General features: G+C 39.9%; 1 protein-coding gene across 3 annotated transcripts in view; it reads left to right on the top strand.

Annotated features, from left to right (window-relative positions):
- The window catches only part of SEPHS1 (selenophosphate synthetase 1), a 30,454-nt gene extending 8,137 nt beyond the window's left edge, over positions 1-22,317 (top strand). For all 3 annotated transcript variants that reach the window (XM_077337971.1, XM_077337973.1, XM_077337972.1), the window contains 7 exons: positions 2,309-2,412; positions 6,079-6,186; positions 10,616-10,770; positions 11,511-11,601; positions 15,415-15,514; positions 19,077-19,289; positions 21,039-22,317. In XM_077337971.1, coding sequence (XP_077194086.1) covers positions 2,309-2,412; positions 6,079-6,186; positions 10,616-10,770; positions 11,511-11,601; positions 15,415-15,514; positions 19,077-19,289; positions 21,039-21,253 — 986 coding nt within the window. In that variant the 3' untranslated portion in view covers positions 21,254-22,317. The remainder of the gene's footprint in view (positions 1-2,308; positions 2,413-6,078; positions 6,187-10,615; positions 10,771-11,510; positions 11,602-15,414; positions 15,515-19,076; positions 19,290-21,038) is intronic.
- Positions 22,318-23,616: the final 1,299 nt, after the last annotated feature.

Below are 23,616 nucleotides of genomic sequence, written 5' to 3'. Positions count from 1 at the left end.
GATGTTCTTCCCTACTAGCTAGCATCACTCTAAGTGTTTGGCCCAGTCTTTGAGATCTGGGCAGGAGTCTTTACTTGGGTGCCATTGTTCTCAGAAACAACAGTTCAGGACCAGGGAGAAGGCTTTCTAAGTAGTGGCATCCTGTTTAAAATTCTTCCTCAGGCAGATCCATGAGACCAACTTTTTCATAATTTAGGTGGTATTTTAACTGCTGAATTCAGACTCTGACATTTATTTTATTTATTTATTAATTACATTTGTATACTGCCCTCCCCTAAGGCTCAGGGCAGTTCACATGGAAAGTAAACAATATATTGAACTTTGTTTCTACATGAGATCAGATAAAATATAATACAGTACAACAGTGGAAACAACAAGAACAATAACAGATAACAGAATACCAAGATAATGATCAAACAAGTCCATGGTTCGTTTCAGGTACATGGATTCCTGAGAGGGAGGTTCAGGAGCCCAGTAGATGTTGCTGATTCTGCTTGGCCTCAACCAAATGCAGGCCCTGAGGAACTGTTTTAGTTCCATCAGGGCCCTGATCTCCTCTGGGAGCTCATTCCACCAGATGGGGGCCAGGACAGAGAAGGTTCTGGCCCTGGTTGAGGCCAAGTGGGCATCTTTTAGGCCAGGGATTGCTAGCCGGTTAGCAGTGGCAGAGCACAAAGCTCTTTGAGGGGCATTGGCAGAAAGGTGGTCCGTCAGGTACAGTGGACCCTGAGCACATATGGACTTGAAGGTAATTACTAGAACCTTTAGCCTGATCCAGAATTTGACTGGTAGCCACTGCAGTTGACGTAGGATAGGCCGAACGTGGGACCTTTATGGTGTTACTGTGAGGACTCTGGCTGCTGTGTTTTAGACCAGCTGTAGTTCTGGATCAAGGTTAATGGCAGGCCTGCATAGAGCGAGTTGCAGAAGTCCAGTCTAGAGATGACCGTTGCATGGATCACTGTTGTGGCTAGGTGTTCCGGGGCCAAGTAGTGCACTAGTAGTTTGCTTTGGTGAAGGTGCTAAAATGCCAGCCACACTACACTTGTGACTAACTTCCATTGAGAGGGAAGCATCCAGGATCATGCCCAGGTTCCTGGTGGAGTGAGCAACTGAAAGCTGCACTCCACCCAGGGTGGGCAAGCATGCTTCCTCATATGGTCCCTTCCTACCCAGCCACAGAACCTCTGTCTTTGAAGGATTGAGCTTCAGACAACTCTGCTTGAGCCACCTCATCACTGCTAGCAGGCAGCTGGCTAATGCTTCTAGGGGAGAGTCAGGGCAGCCATCCATCAGGAGGAAGAGCTGGGTGTCATCTGCAGATTGATGACAACCCAGCACAAATCTCCATACCAGTTGGGTAAGAGGGTGCATGAAGTTTAAGAGCCAGTTTGGGAGCACTTATTTGTAAAAATGGTGTATAAATACTGGGGAAAGAGTGATGTATATGAGGGCATGGCACCTGAGACTGATATGACAGATGCATGACATGTGAACTGTACAGTGGATGTTAGGTTTTAAGTATGGGAGGACCTAGCACAAAATAAATAATGGGTACTGGAACCTGTATTGCAAAGGATATATTTTTTTACTATTGTTAAAACTAGGAGCTGTCACATAAAAGCAGAGCTGTACTTCTTGATAGAATAAGAGAATAATGTAAGATCATCTGAAATATCAGTTGACCCCTAACAGTGACAGACGTGTGTGGAGAGGCTGGTAACTGTGGTAATGGGTCTTCCTGAAAGGTCCATGTTGTGGGGGCAAGAAAGATACCAGGTCTTCCGCTCTTCATTCCTACATTTAAAGTAGCTCTCTTTTATAACTAATGGCTGGCTGCCAAGAATAACAACATTCAAGACAGCAGCATATTTTAGAATACGTCAAGTCTAGGCAGTGAAAAGGTGTGGATGACAGGTTCCTGTTTGCAAATTACGGGTAGGAAGTTGTCACTAATGTAGATGATCAAAATGCTGCTTCCTGCTTGCTTCCTGCAGTGTACCAAGGCTGTGCACTAGGGGACACAAATGGCTGTGCAATATGTGAACTAGCATGTAGGAGGATCAAAAGGAAAAGGAAGAGGAGAAACAGCTGATTTGCTTACTGCTCCTCCCTCAGCATCTTTTGAGTGCTTTAGGATGCTTAGGGCTGATCCTGCGTAGAGCAGGGGGTTGGACTAGATAGCCTGTATGGCCCCTTCCAACTCTATGATTCTATGAGTTTGCTGAGTGGTGAGGAATATTGTGAGAGAGTGCTCCTCTGGTGGTGGTAGATTGCTTATAACCACTGATTAATGATGTCTCTGTAGGAATTGGCATGGACACTTGTGTTATTCCCTTAAGGCATGGAGGCCTATCTCTGGTGCAGACAACAGATTACATTTATCCTATTGTGGATGATCCTTATATGATGGTAAGTTGCCTAAACATTTGTCTCTTGCTATTATCAGAATTTTCAGAGAGAGAGAGAGGGAGAGAGAGGTTACTTGGTGCCTATGCATGATCATCTGTGACACTGTCTTGTTCTGCTATATGCTTTATCAATTAACTGTTTATGTTTTAACAAAAGGTGTGCACTCTTTTTATATTTTTTTTATTTCTTAGATTTTTATCCCCCCACTCTCCAGGGACTCGTGGTGGGTTCAGCAAAGCAGGAACAAACCCCAATAAAATAAATCACACCTCTCATGCTAAGAATCCATAAAACCCATAACCCCCTAAAACGGCGGAATAATTCCCAAATCTTCCTCCATTCACAATCAAGCCACCAAAGGTACACCACAGGTAATAGCACTGGCTGGAGGAGGGGCCCCAGTTGTCCCTGGAGAACCTGGCCTCAACCAAAGACCTGGCGGAAGAGTTCTGTTTTGCAGGCCCTGAGGAACTGAGACAACTCTGTCAGGGCCCTTAGTTCTTCTGGGAATTCATTCCACCAGGCGCACTTCTCTGGGGCCAGGGACCGCAAGTACATTTGCAGCCACAGAGCAGAGCACCCTGCATGGGGCATAAGCAGGCAGGCAGGCAGGCCCTCAGATAGGCAGGGCCCAAGCTGCAGATGGCCTTAAAGGTTAGTATCAGAACCTCGAATCTGATCTGGGCTACAACTGGCAACCAATAAAGCTGCTTTAGGACAGATTGGATGTGGGCCCTCCAGGATGTACCAGCGAGGACCCTGGCATTCTGTACCAGCTGAAATTTCTGAGTTAAAGATCAGGGTAAACCCATGTAGAATGAGTTACAGAAATCTAATCTGGACGTGACCGTTGCATGGATCACTGTAGCCCACTGGTTCTCAACTTTCCTAACCGCAACCCTTTAATACCATTCCTCATGCTGTGATGACCCCCAACCATAAAATTATGCAAGTGTTCTTTCACAGAAATTAAACCCAAACTGACTAGTGTTATGAAGATCCATTATTCGTGATTGTATATAAATTGACGGGTGCCTTCAGGTGGAGTGGCAACAATGGCGGCACCCCCCACTGGCCAAGCTGCTTGCCCTGCCGCAACCTCTGTGAAAGGGTTGTTTGACCCCCAAAGGGGTCCTGACCCCCATGTTGAGAACCACTGCTGTAGCCAGACAGTCTGGAGGCAGGTAGGTTGCTAGTAGTCTAACCTGGCGAGGGTGGAAAAACGCCGTGTGGGCTACACCTGTGACCTTGGGCCTCTTAGGCAAGGAATTTCATTATTAGAATTACATGCTATGAACTGCAAGTAATGCTTTCAATCAAATGTTACAGTTCAAAGCAGTGCATGTAAAATATAATGGCAGCTGCAGCAGTTGTATGATGTTTATGATCAGCTGTTCCCTTTTCAAAAATGACAAGCTGCTTTTGAAAAACCCTATGGCAAACTGTGTCCATATTAGTGGGAACTGCAAGCTGTCAACATCTAACAAAATGCTGGTGATGTGCTACCCTACCTTTAAGCTGCATCCAGGATTTCTTACTGTGTGAGGACTTGATTCCTTCATTCACCTTTACAACTTGGAAATGACAGATGATTCATTAAATTGTGTGCAGTTGTCTTTGGAATAGCTTTCTAGACCCAGTTTGTAAGAGTGGACGTTGTTATAAATAGCCCTACATTAAATATACTGTTACTAGCTATTTCCTCTTAATTCTAAAATGGTTGAAGAAATATCTAATCTTGCACAAGTGTCAACTGTATTTCAGTTTTTAAATGGGGACGTAAATATCGATTGTGGGATCTTAGGTAAACTATTAAATTGGCCAGTGTCAAAGACTATTAAAACAGGAATTCTAAGGAAAGAGAAGGCTGAGCTGCAAACCTGTGGTTCAGTTATGCCTGGGAAATGTTGCCATATTCTTTGTCGAATTTTGAACACCAAATACATTCAAATAGATTAGAAAAGGTTCGAGGGGGGGATAGTGTTTTAAAGTGTTGAGTATTATGGAGCCAAGAAATTTAATTTTCTTTAGTTGATCTACTATTAGAGAAGAAATCTGATTTTGCTTGCGGTTTTGAAATATCTGTTCTTAACATAAAACTTGCTTGGTAAACGCTGAAGATAATGGTCAGGTTTTGATCATTCTAGTATGTAGAAAAATGTTAAATGCATTTAACTTTCACATGCTTATATCAATCCCTAGGTGTTATACAGTAATACGTCTCAATTTTCAGCAACTGTTGAATCCTGCATCACTATACTTTATTTTCTGTACTATCAGTTGTTTGTAAATTGAGGCCAGTCCTCAACATATTTAAAGTGCAGTGGGTTGAAAACAGTGTAGTTTGAATATCCATATAGTCCTGGCACACTTTTTATTAATGGTCCACCTTCAACACATGCTGTTAATAGATTTTTACATGGTAGTTCTGCAAATGACCTCACCATAGACACTTCAGAACCGCTGCCAGCTGGAATGGATCAATCAATTTCTGGTGCAGTATAGAGTAGCGATCCCCAACCTGTGGGCTGCGGACCACATGTGGTCCTTCGACTAATTGGAGGTGGGCCCCGAAGGACGCCTTCTCTCCCCCCCCCCTCCGGCCCTTTACTTCATCCCCCCCAGCCCTTAACAACACAGTTCATTGTTGTGGCATGTCTGTATCTTATTTTGAAGGGATGTTTAAACATTACCATAGTGATCAGAGAGTGCTAGGGCAGTGGTTGAGAGTAGAGGAGTAAACTACTCCCCCCACCGGGCCTCAGTAAAAGGCGTTGAGTGGTCCCCGGCGATAAAAAGGTTGGGGACCACTGAGCATTGTCTGCTATAGCAGTGCTAAGCATAGTATTACTGATATATTATGATCTTGATGACCTTTATTTTAAATCTCTAATTTTTGCATTATTTTGTGAAGAATGTTTTGTCTTCAGAGTAGGAAAGAAAGTGCTAAAAAAACCACACTGGAACAGAATCTAATATAAAGAATACCTTGTGCTTGTGTTTATGGTTAACATGACTTCTCAGTGTATAATATTTTTAAAGATTAAAACCCATTATCGGTGAAATTGAGAATTTCTGCTGTTAAATAGATTTCATGATGACATAATTAGATTGTCAAATGAGGTGTATTATATCACGCCTTCAGATTTACTCAAATCTTGGTACTTGGATTGTTTCCAAATGTTACGTAGGGGACAGAATTCAACCCAAATAACAGAAGTTTTGGCTTTGATTCTCCACTTGGGTAAATGAAGTCACTAAACCAAGATAGTTGCATCAGTTCTGGACCTGCTGATGGCCCTCGGGTTTTGGCTGCTGTATAGCGCAGAGTGTTGGGTTAGAAGGTCATTAGCCTGACCCAACTTGGCTTCTCTTATGTTCATAATTTGAAGTCAGAAATTAATGGATTCAGTTCGAAGTAAAGTTGGCTGCTGAGCCTATGATATAAGTTGTTACCATGTTTTAGCCTCCAATATTGCTTCACATTAAGTGTCTCATTCCTTTCAAAGTTTTCCCTTTGTTTCTTCCTTCTCTTCATCTCATTTGCTGTTAATTGGTTACATTCCTTGAGTAACATCCTGGGATGCATTCTGGTTCCGCTTAAATTGTGTTATGTGCTGATGGTACTATTGAAATAATACACATTTGGGCTCTGCTTCTTTCCAGGGGCGCATAGCCTGTGCCAATGTTCTAAGTGATCTTTATGCTATGGGAGTCACCGAGTGTGATAACATGTTGATGCTTCTTGGGATCAGCAATAAAATGACAGACAGGGTAAGTTCTTAAAATAATGTTTGAGATATATAATTGTAAATGAATTATTCACAGTGTATCAACCTAAGTGACCTTTTGCAGTGTTTCTGAGAGCAATTGTTGGTTCTCCTTTCCACCATTTTGTCTTACCATTAAATAGTGTTTCTCACACTGGATTGCGTAAGATAGCATAATGGATATAAACAATTTTATGTGTTGTGTGTACACCAGTGAAAGTAGTAGGTTTTTCAAAATGTGTAGATCATCATAATGATCACGGATAAACAAGAATGAAGTCCACAGGCTCTTGTCAGTTTCAGAAGGGATTGTGTAAGACATGTGACTGTGTGAAAGACACAGGCAAAGAGGAATGGTACTGTGTAGGGGCTTAACATCTTTTTTTCCAGTTCCTGTTGCTTAGCACAATGGGTCCTGTCAGAAGAGCATAGGGGGTTGGGAATCTCTGGATTGCTTCTAACCTTGGGGTTTTCTTCTGGTACGAGAGACGTGGTGTATATATATGATTCAGGAAAATATTAACTCTTCCTCTTCCTACTGGCGTTCCTCACCTCACCAGCAAACCTAGCCTTGGAAACTAGTCTGAGGAGAAATCAGCTGAAAACTGGGGAAGGGGGTAGAGAGAAAAGGACTTTTGGAACAATAGCAGCAGGCAAAGAATTATTTCTCTCTCTCTCTCTCTCTCTCTCTCTCTCTCTCTCTCTCTCTCTCTCTCTCTCTCTCTCTCTCTCAGGTGTACACATTCTGCTTCTCACCTTCTGGTCTACAGTTTCTTCACTTTGCATCTTAGAATCAGCCATATAATTTATTTATGAAGCTTATTTGTAGCCCACCTTTCTCATGAAACTCAAGGCTATTACAGAATGCATAAAGAGAGAAAACACTTATACAGTATAGGATGTTGAATAAACAGAACTGTAGGACTAGGAGCACAAAATTGAATAGACTAGACAGAACGATGCCCACAGCACCAGAGATTGCAAAAAGACACAAAGTCATTTGTACTGATAACAGCTACTACAAAAGACAGTCAGTTTGAAAATACAAGGGAACTACTACAAAAAGTTCTGAAACGGTCAATATAAACAGGGAAGCAGTCCAAAGCAGCATGAAAACAATACGAGTAGTGATGGTTCACTGGTTAATTGTCCCGTTTTGACATCTGCTTTAGAAATGCTTTGCCTTACTTCATATGCAGCCTTGTTAATCAGTCAGAGACAAAAATCCAACAAATACAACCCAAATGCTACATAAATATTTCCATATCCCATCAAACAAAATCATGAAACTTATGTTGCCAACAGCCAATATAGAATGAATTAACATTAATAAAACACCAATAGGGTTTCAATAGAGTGAAATGCAAACCGGTTAATAGACTAACATAGAAAAACTGAAGTAATGTACCAAAAAAAGTTAACAAACTCACAGTATGCATCCAAAATGACATGAATTCAAATTAGCATGTGCGGTCCAGAAAACAATGAGGCCGAAGAGTCAGTTTCGTCAGGCAGACTTGTATATGGGTTGGATGGCCATTCTTAAAGGGCCAGCAGTAACTGTTATCTGTACAAAATTGAATGACAATGAGAGCAACAGTGTGCATGTTCAGTATAAGATTAGCAGTGTGCAGTGCAGTAAACTTAGAAGTACAGAATTGAATGCCAGTACCAGTGTACTAGGAATACAAAAATGACAGTGAACACCAAACTGCTCAGGTAGGCATTGTACAAGTAATGTAGAGTGTGGGGTTGGGGAGGTTCAAGGTAATGCAGTATCTCCTCCAATATGAAGGTATCCTTCTGGGCCATTCTGAACCACTACGGATCAATCCCATTATAAGAATATCTTCCTGAAGACTCCTATTGTGCAGATTTTGTGGAACGGATAATACTGTGGGAGCCTTTATTACCCAGTCTGTAGTTCTATCCTCAGTTTGATGATTCATACTGTTATCCTGGACTAACAACCATGAAAATCTTGTCAGAACATTAAAATCTTGAATTAACTGGAAGAATATAAACAGGCTGTGGCAATATCAAAGTATTATTCAGGTTTACTTGACCTGCAATTGGTGATCAAGTAAATAATCGGGATTGCTTTTGAGTAGTGCTAACTGTTCCCAAAGAATTGTAGTGATACATGACTAGCTGAAATGGAAGTCTGGTTCCTGTAAATGTTTTGGTTCCCCTCCCTGACCTCTTTTTTTCAGGATGCAAAAAGATGGTCCAATGGTTTTGAATTAAAATGAATATCTGTTTGAGGATGCTGTCTCTGTAATATACTCCTCTCAATGGGATGCCCATTTGGGGATGGGCATCCCTTGGACAGCAAAACACTGACACAATATTGGCAAAGGCAGCGTACCTCTGGCATGCAAACTATGCAGAGGTCAGAGGTACCTTCTCTTCACCGGTTGCAGCACAAGTTAAATGAGACTCTTTGCTAATGTAACATGGCAGGGAATGGTTCTTCTGCCTCACCAGCCTCATGATTAAAGTGGGCCTTAATCTGTATTCAAATTGGACCTGAGGGATGCTTTATTTGGAATAGTTACCTACCGTGAATAGAGATTTTCCAGATACTTTTGGCTCATTGGGAGTGGGAAGGAAACCTGGAAGTTTGGGGGGAAATTAGGATATTTAAACTTTTAAAACATTGTGCATTTTATGCATAATTTGACATATACAATTGGGCTGCTTAGGGTACTTAAAAAAAAACCTACAGTATTTGCTGGCGTATAAGACTACTTTCCCCCCCTGAAAAACATGCCTCCCAGTGGGGGGGTCGTCTTATACGCCGGGTGCACTTCAGTTGGGATAGACATAGTGGCCCATAGTACTGTATTTTGAGTGGAAATGTTGAGGGGTCATCTTATACGCTGGCAAATACGGGTAAGTATAAGTACCTTGCTTTAATTACAGTTGCACCCACTGTTAGAAACAGATCAGAAGTTTAGCTTATGCCTATTGTGGAAATAAGGAAAAATTATACAAATATTAGATTTCAAAATGGAAGCCGTCAACCTCCATATTCAGAGGCAGTAAACCTCTGAATACCAGTTACAGGAGAATGAATTAAATAAACTGCTGGTCTGATCCAGCAGGGCTCTTCTTATGTTCTTCTTATAGTAGGTACAGTGAGAATTACCCAGAAACATGCAGTTCCTATTTAGCAGAAGTGACAGATTACATATCACAAGCATCCGTCCTCCTTTCAAACTGCTTCCAGGTCTTTGGTAAGAAAGACGGAATTAAGGACTATTAGCAAATCTGGAAATTAAGTTGAACTTTATTATAACACAATCAGGGAATTATTTGTAGGGAGACACCTTCTATCACCCTGCTTACACTACTTCATCTTCTCCATCCTCTCCACTTGCACTGCTTCCTTCCCTCTCCACTTACCAGCTTTTCCTGCTCCTGTTGACATTATATTTAAATGCATTTATACTATGCCTTTATACCATGCCAGTATCTTACCAATGCTGCTTCTGTTATTTGGAGGGTTAACACACACACACACACACACACACGGCTCCAGTTAACAGATTTACGTATCCATCAATGGGACAATGTTAATAATTAGATATATTGATGATGATTGATTTCTTCATATCCCTACTACACACAGTATCTTAGTAAATGTGTAGGAAAAGCAGTCTCTATTTTTCTGTGTGTATGTGTGTGTGCGCGGTCTCTCTCCCCTGTCATTGTGGGTTGGGGCTAATGGTATTTTGATTATAGGAACTCTCAGTATGTGGTTGTCTTCTCCATTTCGCATCCATCATAATGCCTGCTGAATGAAAGGAGAGACAAGGTGACTCACTGTTAACTTGACTAACACATGAGTGAAAAAAAATGACAGACCACATCAGTGGAAGTTGAGGAGAGATCAGGCTTTGGTGCTCATCTTAGAATTGAGGTAGAACAGCGACACTATGCCTCTTCATACATGGATTTTAAGTTCTATATAGCCCATTGGATTTGCAGTTCTACATAGCTATTTGGGGGTGGGGTGCAGAATAAAGCAAGGAGTAATTGCATGTGATAATTTACATTCCACAGAATCCTGTAATTTTAAAGACTTATTATCTTATTGTCTCCTATTGCAGTCATATTCACCTTGTAAGAGTATCACATTTTGCCTAAGAACTGTGCTTGAGTCTGTAAGAAGAGCAAAGACTTGAATCCTTGAAATAACTAATTAATATTCTGTTTTGTTTGCTTGTGTTTTTGGAAAATGGTTCTAAGAAGAAAACTGAAATCCTGATTCTACTCTCTTTTTCACTTGGAACTGCAGTCTCTATTATTTATAAGCTATAAAAATGGATTCATTGGGTGGATGCTGGTTAGTTGCTGTAATATTCTAATACATTTTGTCCTAAGGATGAGAAAACATTCAATTTTTCTACTTGTCTTTTGATCTGTAGGAAAGGGACAAAGTGATGCCTCTCGTTATACAAGGTTTCAAAGATGCCGCAGAAGAGGCAGGAACATCAGTGACTGGTGGTCAAACAGTGTTAAATCCTTGGATCGTTTTAGGAGGAGTAGCTACAACAGTCTGTCAGCCTAATGAATTTATAATGTGAGTTGAGGTATTAATGGTGTTGAGTTAAAAGATGAAGTTACTTTTAAAATTATGGATACTTTACATTTTCTTACACAGTTGTTAAATATGACCATTTACAAGAAATCTGTTATGTGGATGGGATTGTGTTGATATTTTTTATATTTTTAAAAAATATTAAAAGTATTTATGTGCCTGTTTTGCTCTTGATTATCTCAGATTCATGGCTATAAACAAATTCCAATTAATGATGGATTTCCCTCATTTGTACAAATAGACTGTTGAACAATACATTTTGAGAATGCTTGGAAAGCACATTAATAAACAACCTAGAAGCTGCCATTTTGTTCATCTGTCTGTTACATTACATTGAGTTCAGTAATGACCATTGGGGAGGAAAGTATTCCCTTCCACTAAGTCCAGTAGTTTTGCCTGTTGTAGCTCATCAGAACCTGAGGTTTGAAAATATTCTTATGGTGGCCATGTTGATGAAGCCTAGGTTTTGTTGAGGCCTTAAGTGCTTTTATGTAGAAGCAGGTTCAATGGAAGCTTGGTGTAGAGATCTCTTCACTGCATGCAACTTTAGATGGCTATCTCTTGCTCAGTATAAAGTATTTAATATGCTGTCCCCCCAAATGAGTGAATTTTACAGGCTACTTAAGTGTTAACTTTTGAGAACTATTGAATATGTTCTGATGCAAATCTCTGTTTGGGGAATAATCACTTCACATGTGTATGTGTGTGTGCCTTGTTTGCAGGCCAGATAATGCTGTACCAGGAGATGTGCTTGTGTTAACTAAACCTTTGGGGACACAAGTGGCTGTAGCTGTTCACCAGTGGCTAGATATAGTAAGTAAATTAGTCTGACTTACATTGGGGTGAAGAATGATGGGAGTGTTAGGTGGCAGTGTATCAGAGGTGGGACTGTAATTATTTTGTTAGAATATACATTTAATTGGATGGTCTTGGTCAAAATACATACAGCTGTCTTGTTAAGCTCAGCATTATGTACACTGACTGGCAGAGGAAGTTCCTTTCCAACACTAGCTAATTGAGATCCTTTAACTGGAGATGCCATGGCTTGTGCAAAGCACATCCTCTCTATTATTGAGCCACCACCCTACCCCATAATATGAAACTACCATATTACTAAAGCTATATTCTGAGGGGGGGGAAAAAACCTTCCAAATCATATTCTGGGGTATATCTCTACCCCAAGCAAAATTTCTAATGTGTTGTGAGACAAGTTATTGTGTTTCACAGTATCTGAACACTGACTCAGAGAACACACTTTTGCAGGAGAGGGAATGTGTCTTTTAAATAGATTCATTCATCACTTGCATATTGAATAATTCACATCAGTTGTGTTCCTTTATGAAGCTATAATTTTTATTTTCAGTTTGAAACAATGAAACCTATGTTCTGAACATATAATATTAGGAAATTAACACACCTGAAATTTTAAAGAAAGACATACAATATTAATTCCTAATGTTCACACCTGGTATATCTGTATGGTAAGGGGACCGGTTGCCAGTTTATTAGGAGGGCTGTAATTCTCCCAAACACTCAAAATAAATTCCTGGATTTATGTTTTCTGATTTTTGCACACCAGTGTATATCCAGTGCCAAAACTGGTATATTTCCATGTGGCAATATTGAAACATTTCACTGCATGAAGATGTCTGGTTGTCTTTTGACATAATGGAATTTAGCTTACACTTCAAACGAGCTTTTTGTATGTGTGAGTTTCTACATGTTCACTGCCCTTGATTCAAAATTAATTGGAATGGAAGAATTGTAGAACAACAGAATTACATTTTTTTCTGACTGCAGTTCACTTTAGACATTTATTGTTCCCATGACACACAGACTTGCAAATTAAGGATACTCTGAATTTGTATATAATTCAAATGTTTCTGATTTTCCTTGACTGTCAAGCAGCACATTCTTGATAATGAAAAATAGTGCAAGAGATTCTAATATAGCTTGTAAAAAAATACATCTTTTTGTGGTTCTGTAAGGAAGCTCTTTGGGTAAGTTCATTTGGCTAGGGATTATCTTCCTTCAGTTTTGCAAAAAGAAAGAAGTAGAAGTAAAGCTGTGATTGGCCAATACGTATATCCTATGCAAAGCTTCTAAATAAAAGAAGAATAAGAGTTGGTTCTTATATGCTGCTTTTCTCTTCCTGAAGGAGGCTCAAAGTGGCTTACAGTCGCCTTCCCTTTCCTCTCCCCACATCAGACACCCTGTGAGCTGGGTGAGGCTGAGAGAGCCCTGATGTTACTGCTCAGTCAGAACAGCTTTATGAGGGATGTGGTGAGCCCAAGGCCACCCAACTGGCTGCATTTGGGAGAGTGCAGAATCGAACCCAGCTCACCAGATTACATAGAAGTCCACACTCCTAACCACTTCACTAAACTGGTTAACATTCTACTCATATATAAACTTAGGCTAACAGTTGTGAACCATCTTGGCTACTATTTTGTCCCCTAAAATTCTTAGGATAGTGGCTTAAATTTAACATGAGTGCACACAAAAGATGCAGCTCTTAAACCTACAAGAGGTATAGTTCTGCAGGCATGATTGTCAAAAGTAAGCAGTGCTAGTAGAGAGATGAAGACCTGGTAGAGGAGGGAAAATAGAAAAATTCTGGTAAATAGAGGGCTTTGAACATCCCACTCCCCAATCATTCTAATGAAAAAAATTGGGAAGTTTTGGGTAGCATGTTTGGGAAAAAACTTCTAGGAAATATTTTCTCTTTGCTTCATAAGGCAAAGTTTTCATACAAGAATGTAAACTTCTGAGGACTGTCTTTTTCCAGGGGAATTTTGGACCCACGAAATAAAACTCTTGCCTTTTGCTTTTGGAATGTATGTAGAGGAAGAACACTTTACTTTGTGATATGAATTGTGTCTGAATCACGCAGCGTACCCCTGTGCTTCTAGCTGCTCTTCTCTCATTCTAGCCTGGCTCCTGCATCATTGCAAGCTGCTTAATTGGCAGCTGTTTCACAGGACAGTTGTCTTGTGCCATGAGAGGGATAGCTTTACCTGTGATACTGACATCTGTCAGTACAGCTTTCACAACACAGGAGCCTTGTTAGGTCAAGATAAGTGATCACCCAACTTCCATCTCTTTATACTGTTCCATAAATGTGTGGATTGTTTCATAGCATTGTCTCTGCTTAAATCTGGGAGTTAGGGATCATTTTCTTCTGCTTTCTTCTTATGGTTCTTGGCTTTCTTCATCATGAAATTTGCATTGGGAGCAGGCTGGAAAAACACTTGCTGTAGGCACACTTGTGCTATCATAAGGAGGAGAAACAGGATCCTTGGGGTTCACAATCCCCCAGAGCACCACTGGTTTGCTATGTAAGCTGTGTAAGCTACCTTGTGTGAGCATGCAGATGTGCTTTAGAACAAGGGTTGTAAAATGAATAGCAACAGACAGTGGTAAATAGCCTCTTGAATGCAGTGCAAGAATATCACAAAGGAAGATGCTAGGCAGAAAGTTTGAAGAGATGGAGATTCTTTGTTGGACACTGTGGTACCTAAACCCATGTGAGGCTTCTACCAGGCACCTCACTCATGCTGAAGTATAGCCCAGGGGAATGGGCCATCTCGGTATTTTCTGCCCTAGTTCACATAGCTGTTTTTAACCCTGTTACTAACAGAGAACTCGAAATACTTCATGGGGGTCTTTTTCTTGTGGGTCCAGTTAAGTGTGTGGTTAGATAAAATGGGTTGCAGTGTGCGAGGTGTGGGTTCTAGAACTAACTCTGCCTTCTATTTTTTTCTGTTGCTGACCCATAGGTGAAGCTTGTTTTACTCTGTTTCCCCTTCCCTTTTGCTTGAATTTGAGTCTCTTGTGTTTACTACGTAAATGCTTTCCTTGGTGAACTGTTGGGGAAATGACAGGGATTCTTTCTCTTGTGTGTTATTTTGTTGCTCTCCTTGTTTCTCCAATGCCTTGCAAAAAGCTGCACCATCAGGCATTCTCTCCTTGTTCCTCTGGGACCTGAAAGTTTGTGTGAGAGGGCAGGTTAATGTCAAAGAGAGAGTGCTGGCCTTGCTGTATGTTGGTTTGCAGTTTCAGACGATGCCTAACATGATGGGGTGTGTGTGTGTGTAATAGTGGCATGCTGTTGACAGGTGTCAAGGGTGTCACTGAATTCCACTGCGGGTTTTAAAACCGGATCTTTCAGAAAATATCCCCCACTGAGAGAGTGAAAGATATTGCTTACCTATGTTGGAGATGTCCTGGTCTCAAGTGATGTCATAAACGATTTAGACACTGCATAGCAGCTGTTTGTTGTGTGTCTATGATTGGATGCTGGAATGCTGATTGGACCTGAAGTGTTTGAAAGTCTTTGATCAAAGTGGATGGAGCACTTGGTGTTGATGGATTCTGTCTCGTGTCCATACGTGACTGCAGCCTTGGATTGTATCTCGATTCCTCATTACTCCTAGTTTCTAGATTGTAGTGACAATAGGCTGAAATGTGCAAGGTATTTGCATGGTTATACAGAAGCCAGCTGGAAAAAATCGAAGCATTCATTTGATAATCAAATAACTGTTGCACATGCAGGATTAGTATGCTTAACTATGCTGTTACTGCCAGCAGTGGAGACAAATGAATTCTGTTTCTTCTTCACAATAGCCAGAAAAATGGAATAAAATCAAATTGGTTGTCACACAAGAAGATGTGGAGCTGGCATATCAAGAAGCAATGATGAATATGGCACGGCTCAACAGAACAGGTATGAGAATTCTTGAACCTTGGGGAAAATAAAATGAGGTAAATCACAGGAGTGCATATTTTTTTTAATGCTCACATTATTTATTAAATAAAACCCAAAAGACAATCAAGCAGCTTGCTTAGTATAAATACAGAAATCCCAAGGAATGCTGAACAGGGGTTGAATATAAAGTACAATAATTGTTACTGGATGGCGCTTGGGTGAAGACTACAAATAAATTAGAAAAAAGATAAAACAGGCAAGAATCATCTTTTTTCATTTATTGACTACTGACATTTATTGTACTTTATTCAGCCCCTGTTCAGCATTCTTTCGGATTTTCCACATTCACATTATTTATAAGGCTAGAATCTGGTTGGTTATAATTGTTAATAACATTTATATTTAATGTCTTAGAACCTAGAAATTATTGATGTTACATTACATTTACTCTATAACTCAAATTTTCAAAGTCCTCAGGAGTATAGACCTACTTTACAATATTTTAATAATCAAAACTAGGAGATCTGTCTTGTTTTTTAGAAGTAGGTTTTACAGGATCTAAGAACAAAATTTCTACTTCCATTCAAAAGTTTTCCATAGTATGTAAACAACACAAAACATTTAATACTTTTTTTTTAAAGTGCCATTAAACACTTCAAATGCCAGAAACAAACTATAAAAACAACTTTAAAAGATCAACCACTTAATTAAAAAAATAAATGATTTGGGACAAAAATCTTGGCCTCCTTTTAGATAGTTTCCATTCTTTAGAACAGAATGTTTCTTTTGTAATTGTGACTTTCTAATTTTTTCAGTAAAATGTTTGGATACTCTTAGCTGAATTGGTATGTCATAAATGCACTGCTATTTGCTGTAGCTACATCAGATGAAGTGGTGAGAATGAGGACTGGGACTAGGCCTAATTGATGCCTGTTTTCAGAACTTTCTCTGACAGCGAATGTCCTCCTTGATAACAATATAAAAGTTAGTGTCTGAATCTTTTGGTTTTCCTTTTCTCAGTCTTTTCTGTGTTATCAGTTATATTGAAAGCTGTTGTATCAAGAGGTCCACTGTAGCAGTCACATATTCCCAAATATGGGTGATAAACCTCTAACTCACCTTTTGAGAAGCTTATAGAAAGTCTTTCTCCAACTGCTGACTACTTTAACGTTGTTAAAGTTTAAGATCCATTTAGGTGGGTAGCTTTGCTGGTCTTAATCTATAGAGCAAAGTATGAGTCCAGTGGCACCTTACTTGACTCTTAACCAGCCCTTTCTGGCAACTATCACCTCCCCTAAATGTAAGACTTGAGGAAGTCTGTCTCAAAGTATCTGAAGAAGTGTGCATGCACATGTTAAGCTTATACATAGATTTAACCTTCATTGGTCTTAAAGGTGCCACTGGACTCACACTTTGTTCTAGGTTTAGTTCGTAAGGTTTCAAGTTAAAAGGGCCTTGGCCTACAGTCAGGTTTTAAATGGAAATATAGCTGACAGACATGAGCAATAAGGCTGTTGGCAATTAGGACCCACATTATGGGAACATTATTTATTCTTGAATGAAATAGCAGTGAATGTTATTTAATACTGATACATTGTATTCTGCTTCAGCTGTCATCTGATTATACCTGCGCTTAGACATCTAATTTCTTCCTGTTGTGTCAAAATTAACAGCAGTTCTGACACCACACTTGTCAATTCGAAGCTGCTGCAGGGAGACATGATATTGTTAACATTATAAGCATTTGTCCTCAATTACCTAACAATAGTTTATTGTTGGGTAAAAACAAAACAAAAAAAAAAAAGAACCTTACACTTATGGCTAATTAGTTCTTACAATGGAATTTAATAAGCTACAGGCTACATAATCTGTATTAGATATCTTTCTGTTGAGGATGTATTTATAAAAAGGAATTTAGGTTTAACAATGGCAAAAATAGGAAGCTACTCTAGTCACAAGGCTCTCATTTTGATGCTGGTGAGAACATGTTAGAGGCTTTGAAGAAATACGTCACTCCCTTCAGTAATGCAGGAGTGATGAGTTCCAGGACTGAAGGAGTAGCACCCTTGTCACCGGTCTTCAGTCTGCCCCTATAGGATTTCATGGCCTAGTGGGAAATTGTTTGTCGGTGTGGGAAAGGAGTGTCATTGCCTTTCCTTGCTCACACTATATGGGAGAGGCTGGGGAATATGTGTACCCTAATCCAGGAACTACAAAGGGGTTGAGCTCCTAACAAAAATAAACTCAAGGATCAGGGAAAACATTTTTCAGTACTAGGCCATCCTCTCATGCAGTTTCAGAGCCTTGATAGCTGGTGGCAGGGGAACTTTAGGATCAAGTGTGTGCTTCACAGAGTGTACCCACAGACCATAAAACACAGATGTGTCTTCAGCTGTTACTCAGCTGTTCTGGAAGTGGGGGGGGGGTTATCTAATTTATAAACAGGTTCCTATGTTCCTAGGAAGTCAAACTATGCTGAGACCTATGGATTGGGGGGGGGCGCGCTATTTTACTGTCTTGCTAATAAGACATGAAGCTACAGAGATTGCTCCAGTAGTGATGATTATAGGTATCATATATAGATATAAAGAGCAGTTCAGAATTCTGTTTTTGACAGTTAAGAAAATGATCCAGGATGCTAGCTTACATTGCAAGATACACATATTGAGAAATAAGATCATCCTAAGGATTAGAACACCTATGTAAATTTATTTATTCTCAGCTGTTGAGTTCAAAGAAATTTACAAAAGTGTCCTACAGTAGCGGTCCCCAACCTTCTTGTAGTCAGGGACCGCCTCCAAGGGTGGGAGAGAGCCGGCGGCTCGGCCGCTGCCGCTGCACGTAAACGCGCAGGTGCAGTTGCCGCGCGTGCGCGTTTTCGCCACTAGGCAGCGCTAACACGCATGCGCAGAGCTGCTGCGCATGCGCGTTTTCGCCAGCAGGGGCGCAAACGTGCATGCGCGGCAGCTCCACGCGTGCGCATTTGTGTCGCTGGCGTGCCAGCGGCCGTGCCTGCCTCTTCCCCCCCTCTCGCTGCAGGGGGGGAGGCAGGCGTGGCTGCTGGCGGCCCGGTACCATGGCCTTCGTGGCCTGCTACCGGGCCGCAGACCGGGGGTTGAGGACCCCTGTCCTACAGTATACTAAAAATAGTAAAACCATACAATATTGTCTCATCGGTAAAGTAACAGCCTCAGTCTAAATGCACATAATAGCAGCAACAAAACAAACAATCCTCCTTTGAAATGACATGGTTTGAATCCTAAACTTCCTTTCTCCTTGGGATAAGCACTTCAGTTTGCAGAAAAGCGGGATTTTTTTTTTTTTTTGCTAATCCTTTCCTCCTGTCGCTTCCTACTTTGATCATCATGATTTCCTGAAGGTCTGCTAACCCATAAAGCACAATATTGAGAGTGGGCCTAAATAAGTACTTTGAGATGGGGAAAGCAGGAAAGAATAGCATGTGTTCAGTTCATTAAATGTTTCATGTCTGACTAAACTTATATGGTGGATAGAACTGAGCAACCAGTTCAAAAGTAGTACTCCGGGATTGCATAATTTTGTCTTGGTTTTTTGTTCCCAGCTGCAGGGCTCATGCACACGTTCAATGCACATGCAGCCACAGACATCACAGGTTTTGGAATCCTGGGTCATGCACAAAATCTAGCCAAGCAGCAGCGCAATGAAGTGTCTTTTGTTATACATAACCTTCCTGTTCTCGCCAAAATGGCTGCAGTTAGCAAAGCATGTGGCAATATGTTTGGTCTCATGCATGGGACGTGTCCTGAGACCTCAGGTAAATCCTCTTGTAATGCTTTTTCTCCTCAAGAATGTGCTTGTGGCCACACAGGTGAAATCAGTATTCAGACCTGTGTTGAACCAATATATTCCATTATTGAAGTATTAAGTACATTGCTTTATGAGAGCAGAAAAGCAGGATATAAATTTTGTAAAAGGAAATAGAGCAGTATTGAATCCAGTATTTAATCCAACTAAAATATTGAACTCTGGGAGAGGATAGAGTGCCTGACACCACTAGGTTCATTCCATTAGAAATCTTTCTTGAATCTCTTTTCGACATAAAATGCTTAAAGAATTTCTAACAGGATCACTAGATGGCGCCATATTTGTTGTGTGAGTACTGGAACTAGATGCTGTACTCTGGCATTTTTGTCCTCCAAATTCTAATGCATTTATTTTGCCATAAATTGCCTGAGCATTTGTAAAGCACGTAGCATTTGTATATGTGCACGTGTGTTTAACTCTGCATTTCAAAACTAATGGTTACTTTGCTCATTTGAGAGCCAGTTTGGTGTCGTGGTTAGGAGTGTGGACTTCTAATCTGGCAAGCTGGGTCTGCACTCCCCCACATGCAGCCAGCTGGGTGACCCTGGGCACTGATAAAGTTGTTCTGACCGAGCAGTAATATCAGGGCTCTCTCATCCTCACCCACCTCACAGAGTGTCTGTTGTGGGGAGAGGAAAGGGAAGGTGACTATAAGCCACTTTGAGCCTCCTTCAGGTAGAGAAAAGCGGCATATAAGAACCAACTCTTCTTATTATTAAAGGGTTATGTAAGTAATATTTGCCAAGTAATTATCCTGAGGAATTATGTAGGAGAGTAACTGTATGTTTTACTGATTTGTAAACTGGAGGGGGGTACAAACTGCAAACTACAAATATATGTATGATAAAGCAATTAAAAACATAAATACCCACATGATGGAAGAGATATTGTAAATATTGATGTCATAGGGAACCAAAAAATAATGTAGATGATGAGCTCCACAGACAAAAGTTAAATTCTGCTGAAATGAAAGGACATCCACATTCATGGCATATTATACACTGTTCTTTAGGCATGGTAAAAGGAGCATGCCCACTTCTTGTTGACCCCCCCCCCTTAAACACTGGAAGGAGAGTACAGCCTTCCAATTCTTTATTACTACAATACAAATTTTCATATAGAGCTTAAATTTGTTTGAACATAGCATTCCAGCCACATGTGATTTGTTTTCCCCCCTCTAATCAAATATTATAGTTCAAATATTTGTTTTTGTTGGGAAACAATATTAGCATGAGGTACTTTTAAAACTTTGTTGACTAAATGCAAGTAAAAATAAATACAATAAACCATATCATGTTCTATTTATATTCCCCCCCCCCCCCCCCGAAAGCCTAAGTATAGAGGCATGAGCTGTCTGGCTGATCAAACGGTTGATAAATTGATTTTAAAGTTAATGTTAACCTTTTAATATGTTTATGTGTGTATATAATGTAATGTGTGTGTGTGTGTATATATATATATTTTTTTTTTTTGAGCATCCATATCGCTGCACAGATCCTAACACTGGCCAGTACTTGATTTTAGTACATTATCACTGAAACCTCCCACTAGGTGTTTGTATGATGTTAGTGTAGGGGAGGTGGTCAGAGAAATGGAGTTCCTGTAGACCCCAAAGAGATTATCTGAGCATGCTATTGAGCAAGCCATGTTTATCCCCTGACAGGTAACCAAAAGCTAACGTATTGATTGATCTTTTCAGGGGGCCTCCTTATCTGTTTACCTCGTGAACAAGCAGCGCGCTTCTGTGCTGAAATCAAGTCTCCAAAATATGGTGAAGGACACCAAGCATGGATCATTGGGATTGTAGAAAAGGGCAATCGCACTGCCAGAATTATAGACAAACCACGAATAATTGAAGTTGCACCACAAGTCGCCACTCAGAACGTGAATCCAACGCCTGGTGCAACCTCATAATCTAGACAAAATAGCTATTTTTGTTTTTCTTCTTTTTCAATAGAATCTCCTTTATCATCTTACAGCCTAAAAAAATTGCAAAAAGAGAAGAAGAAATACATTGTGTCTGCAAATCTGGTGGCCTTAGGTCAGTTTGAGTGGATGCATTAAATAAAACCCATTGCCTTTTTTTCCTGTTACATTAACTGAAGATGCATCTAATCTTGAGGCAGCTTCTGAGTTAAGAATTATATTGTTATCCAATACTGTTGATTCATTTTGAATCTTTAGACGATTATCTCTTGCCGCATAGGCTCTTTTTTAAAAGGTGCTTTCACGTAGCACAGACATTACCGGTAGTGGTGTCAAATAGTTTGTGACCTTTTCCATTATATGTATATTTATCATTAGGCCTAATTTTGGATGCCTTGAATGAAATTCCAGAAAGGCAATAAATCTGATAAGTGCTGCATAGTGGTTTTATCCAGTAGTGAAGAGGGTTGCATGATTAACATTCGATCTTTGATTTGTAAAATTTAGACTTATGAGCATCAACAACCCTGGACATTGCTTGGTAGTACATTCTGTTTAAAAAAAAAAGCAAGTGCTGACTTTGCATGGAAAGCACTTCCAAGCTGAAGGAAAAATAATTTTGTTCTTAGTAGATCAGATATTTACTTGTATTATCAATAATTGTTTTCTTTATTGATGGTATAAATAATGATGCTCAGTTTTGCAATGTGATTGGGTGTGCTATAGAGCAACAGAATATTGCTGACCAAAAGGGGGTTCTTGTATAATCATTTGCAATTCACTATATAATTAACTACACAAGTAATTTTTAAATATAACCAATTAAAAAAAACTGTTCTGTGGATGGTAGTGTTTGATACATTTTATATTTTGTATAGTTATTATAAATCTTTTTTTTTCTTAAAATCAGCAGCTGTCTAGTATAAGGCTTGCTATTTTTGTTTTCTGCTCAAATTAATTTTTGTGCACGCTTTTGTGATGTGTTTAAAAATCTACATTGCCAACATTGCAGCCTGAATTTAAGCTTATTTGAATAAATATTTAATTTTTTATTGCTCTTGTACAAGTGATGACCTTTATAGTTAGTGTCCGGGTTTACTGGTTGGTCACACGTGATCGAATGTTGCCCTATGAATATTTTGCCTTGCATACAAGAATGAAAATAGTTCTAGTGATTTATTCAGGATTATCAAAATATGGAAAAACCCTTGTAAGGGATGTTTCATTGGTTTCCAAAATCATGGAGTGTTATGGCCACAGTGGTGTGTAGTAACCAGGAACATCTATTTTTTCCCCTAGAAATGGGTTAGCAACATAAATGTATCCACTGTTCAAGAAACCACCATAAATCAGTTTGAGCTTTATCAACTGTAGTGTACACTTACATTTTAAAATATGTTTTTTTTCCCCTAGGATTTTGATTAAAAAAAAAGAAAAACATAGGGGTCAACAGATTTTACTTATAAACTTAACATTAAGATGCTGTAAAAATAGAGTTGAGAGCTGTTGATTGTCTTCTGGTTTTGCATTCTAAAAATACTAATTTTTGAACATTTTGGATTTTTCTCTCTTAAATTACTGTCCTCCAAGGCTGCTTTCAGGTGCAGTGGTAAGTGCTTCTACATTTTCTATATGCATACATTGCTGGATGCTTGTTGATGTTCACATAAGAAGTCCAGTATAATTACCAATTCCACTATATGGATTTTCTCTCATGTGATCTGATTAAGGGTATTATGAGGGAACTCGGAAGTGATCCCAGAAATTATTGGAGCATATAGGTAGTGGAAATCTTTAATTATAGCCTGGGTTTTTCAAAATGACTATTTGAGTCATATCTTGGGAAAGTTCGTGAAGACTGGGTTGAAATGTGTACCCTCTCTCAAGCTGAGGATGACTTGCAGAATTCCTTGTCCTTGTGTCCTCTTTAATCCTCTCCATTTTCTGTCTTCTGTGCAGGCCTATGCACCTATGTGCAGGCCAGCTGCAGATAGAAATTTCCTAGCTCTTAGAAAATCAAGGGAGTGCCCTGCCCCTTTGCAGCAGTTGTGATGGCTTTTTCTCAGCCAAACTATCACTGCACTGAAGGAGACCATCCCTCTTTCCCTCAGCTTCTCTTCTGCTGCCATGTGGTTAGAATGTTCCTGGTGTGTATAGAAATCTCTTAGACCATAAAGCTTTCAAGGCAAGAAGAAGACAGGCATGCTGCAGATACATTTGTGAAATATATGACCTCAGCTATTGTTTTGACAGAACTCTCATAACTGGACTAGGACCCTTTGGCTGGAAACGTTCAGTAGAGGAGAGGATTTCTCTTTCAATGGCTAAACCCTTTATCTCAAGCGAGAAAA

Source organism: Paroedura picta, chromosome 5, assembly GCF_049243985.1.
Source record: "Paroedura picta isolate Pp20150507F chromosome 5, Ppicta_v3.0, whole genome shotgun sequence".
Lineage (NCBI taxonomy): Eukaryota > Metazoa > Chordata > Lepidosauria > Squamata > Gekkonidae > Paroedura > Paroedura picta.
This window is presented reverse-complemented; position numbering and strand designations above follow the sequence as displayed.